The sequence below is a fragment of the Euleptes europaea genome, chromosome 1 (assembly GCF_029931775.1).
Source record: "Euleptes europaea isolate rEulEur1 chromosome 1, rEulEur1.hap1, whole genome shotgun sequence".
NCBI lineage: Eukaryota > Metazoa > Chordata > Lepidosauria > Squamata > Sphaerodactylidae > Euleptes > Euleptes europaea.
In genome coordinates, this window is record NC_079312.1 from 124,416,284 (window position 1) to 124,418,771 (window position 2,488).

The following is a 2,488-nucleotide window of genomic DNA, read 5'->3' on the forward strand; positions in this document are numbered from 1 at the left end:
GCTCCGTTATTGCTTGCTGTCAGTGGCCTGTTATTGATTTCTGATTTTAATTGCATTTTAATGCTTGTGTCACCATGGGCATATTTGATGGAGAAATGGCTAAGAAGTAAACCAATTAAATAAAATTGTAGCAAAGTATTAGGGTAAATTAGTGGCGCAAGCTCCTGCTCCAGCCTCTTCCTTTCCTCCAGCTTTAATTCCTTTCTGTTTCATACTACATTTTAGCACATTAAATGCCTCTCTGTGGCTGCTGTTTGCTTTCTGCTGTTTTGAACGGGTTTTCAACTTAGCAAAATGTTAGTCGCTCAGTTATCAGTTCGGATTGCCACTTTATAAACAGAACACAATCGTTAGATAGAGCCACATCTTTCATGGCAAAGAAGAAAAATGCAGCAGTCTGCTGGTCGTAATTCAGGTTTCTTTTATTAGATACAACATTTGAAAAGGTAAAAAAAAAACAGGTAATACACAATGAGGCACAGACCAACTTGCCAGGTAATACACACTTCTTTCCACAATGCACAGATGTCTCAGACAGTGGTAACTTCACTGCAAACAAAACCCACACAAGACCACATCCATGCAAATAGTCAATGCGGACATTAGAAGCAATAACACTGATTGTTTGGGAGGCGACCCATTCACACCTGCACAAAACATACGCACACACTTGTACACCAAATCGTTCTTTCTTCCCCAGCTTCAAGCATATAAAGAAATGTTCAGTCACTCACGCAGTGCAAATGATAAAGAGGTGTCCCGGGAATTAAATGTTACTTTTGGCACTTCCAAATGTCTACCTTCAGGGATATGCCTTACAGAATGTTGGCTATGTTGCCACAGACACTTGTCTGTGTGACCATCACTTTATCATTCACCTTGGCCAAGCTGAACACATGAACACATGAAGCTGCCTTATACTGAATCAGACCCTTGGTCCATCAAAGTCAGTATTGTCTACTCAGTCGGGCAGCAGCTCTTCAGGGTCTCAGACAGGGGTCTTTTACATCACCTACTTGCCTAGTCCCTTTAATTGGAGATGCCAGGGATCAAACCTGGGACCTTCTGCATTCCAAGCAGATGCTCTACCACTGAGCCACGGCCCCTCCCCTGGATCCATAACAAGGGTGCACCTTAGCTATTCACATTTCTTTCAATCTCTACATCAACAATAGATATGGATAATGAAACAGGACAGAACTAGGATTCTTACACTTTTCTCAGGCATTAAAGGCATCCCAATTCTTACCCTGTAACTCAAAAGCTGAATGCATGAAATGGCACATACATTTGTGACTTTGGGGGCCACCCCACAAGCAGAAATTACAGTGTTATGACAAATCATCAAGTTTTACTAATGGCTTCTGAGACCGAATATGACAGAATACCCCAACACTGATACGATGGATGCAACCTGGTCTCTGTACTCAGCCCACAAGAGTTTTCAAAAAGTCTTGCAGCTATGGTCCTTGCCTAGTTCAACAGACGGTACAGCTGTTGGCTTTGTTCATGGGGGGCCTCAGCGGTGGCCCCTTGGGCAGAGTCTCCCGCCTTCTGCGAAGGGCAGGGCTCAGCCGGCTGGGCAGGTTGACTTGCTGGAGCAGTTCTCTGAAGACCTCCACCACGTTCTCGTTCTCTTTGGCTGACGCTTCCAGGAAACGGCTGTTCCAGTCGAGCTCCACCAAGGAAAGGGCGTCCTCAGGTAACACCTGTCTAAGCCCACCAGCTTCTGCCTTATTGCCCACCACCACAATGGGTGGGAACTTATCCTCCTTCAGCTCGAGGATCTCATCATGTAGACTCTTCACATAGTCAAAGGATTCTGCATCATCCACAGCATAGACCAAAGCGAAGGCGTCACTGTTCTGGATGGAAAGTTTACGCATGGCTGGGAAGGAGTAACTGCCGCTGGTGTCCAGGATCTCAACTTTGATGGTAGTCCCATTCACCTCATACTCCTTGGTGTGCAGCTCTTCCACAGTCCGCCGATGCTTTGGCTCAAAGGTGTCCAGCAGGAAGCGATGGATCAAGGCTGTCTTACCCACCCCAGCTGCGCCCAGGAAGACCAGACGTACTTGGCTCTTCTCCTTCACTGCCAAAGACATGATTCTGTACGTTTGCACCTGTGCAGAGGGCAAGCAAGGACAGGAGATTAAAGTCCCAAATACCGGCTGAGAATATGTGTACCTGACCTTGATGCTCTGTGGCTTAAAAACGAGTTTCTATTTCCACGGTTCTTTCTCAAGTTTGCCTCCACTCTGGTTCTCCAACTTCTCCCTGCCGAATCACTGCCGTGCGCACAGCCGCCTGGCTCCTCTTCCCATGTATTTATGCTCGCTTCTGTCTCTCTCTCACACACACAAACACAAACCGAGTTTCGACTGCCTCCTCCGGTCTCTGCTGGGGGGGATGTTGGGGGGTGGGCGGGGGGAGAGCAGGGGACAGATGGATGCTCTGGGCCAATCAGCTGAGCCCTGTCCTTGAAATC

At 47.2% G+C, this 2,488-nt stretch overlaps 1 protein-coding gene and 1 non-coding gene across 2 annotated transcripts; both read right to left on the reverse strand.

The window, feature by feature from the left end:
* Window positions 1-1,034: 1,034 nt before the first annotated feature.
* TRNAS-GGA (transfer RNA serine (anticodon GGA)) lies at window positions 1,035-1,103 on the reverse strand. Its single transcript has one exon. It is a non-coding gene; the product is annotated as a tRNA-Ser (tRNA).
* Window positions 1,104-1,370: 267 nt separating this feature from the next.
* LOC130487828 (GTP-binding protein Rhes-like) lies at window positions 1,371-2,205 on the reverse strand. Its single transcript, XM_056861374.1, has one exon. It carries the CDS (start codon window positions 2,103-2,105, stop codon window positions 1,479-1,481), a length of 627 nt encoding a protein of 208 aa, XP_056717352.1. The 5' UTR covers window positions 2,106-2,205; the 3' UTR covers window positions 1,371-1,478.
* Window positions 2,206-2,488: the final 283 nt, after the last annotated feature.

Bases quoted from the DNA above. Each gene is read 5' to 3' on its own strand.
- LOC130487828 (XM_056861374.1), bottom strand. From the start codon at position 2,105: ATGTCTTTGGCAGTGAAGGAGAAGAGCCAAGTACGTCTGGTCTTCCTG.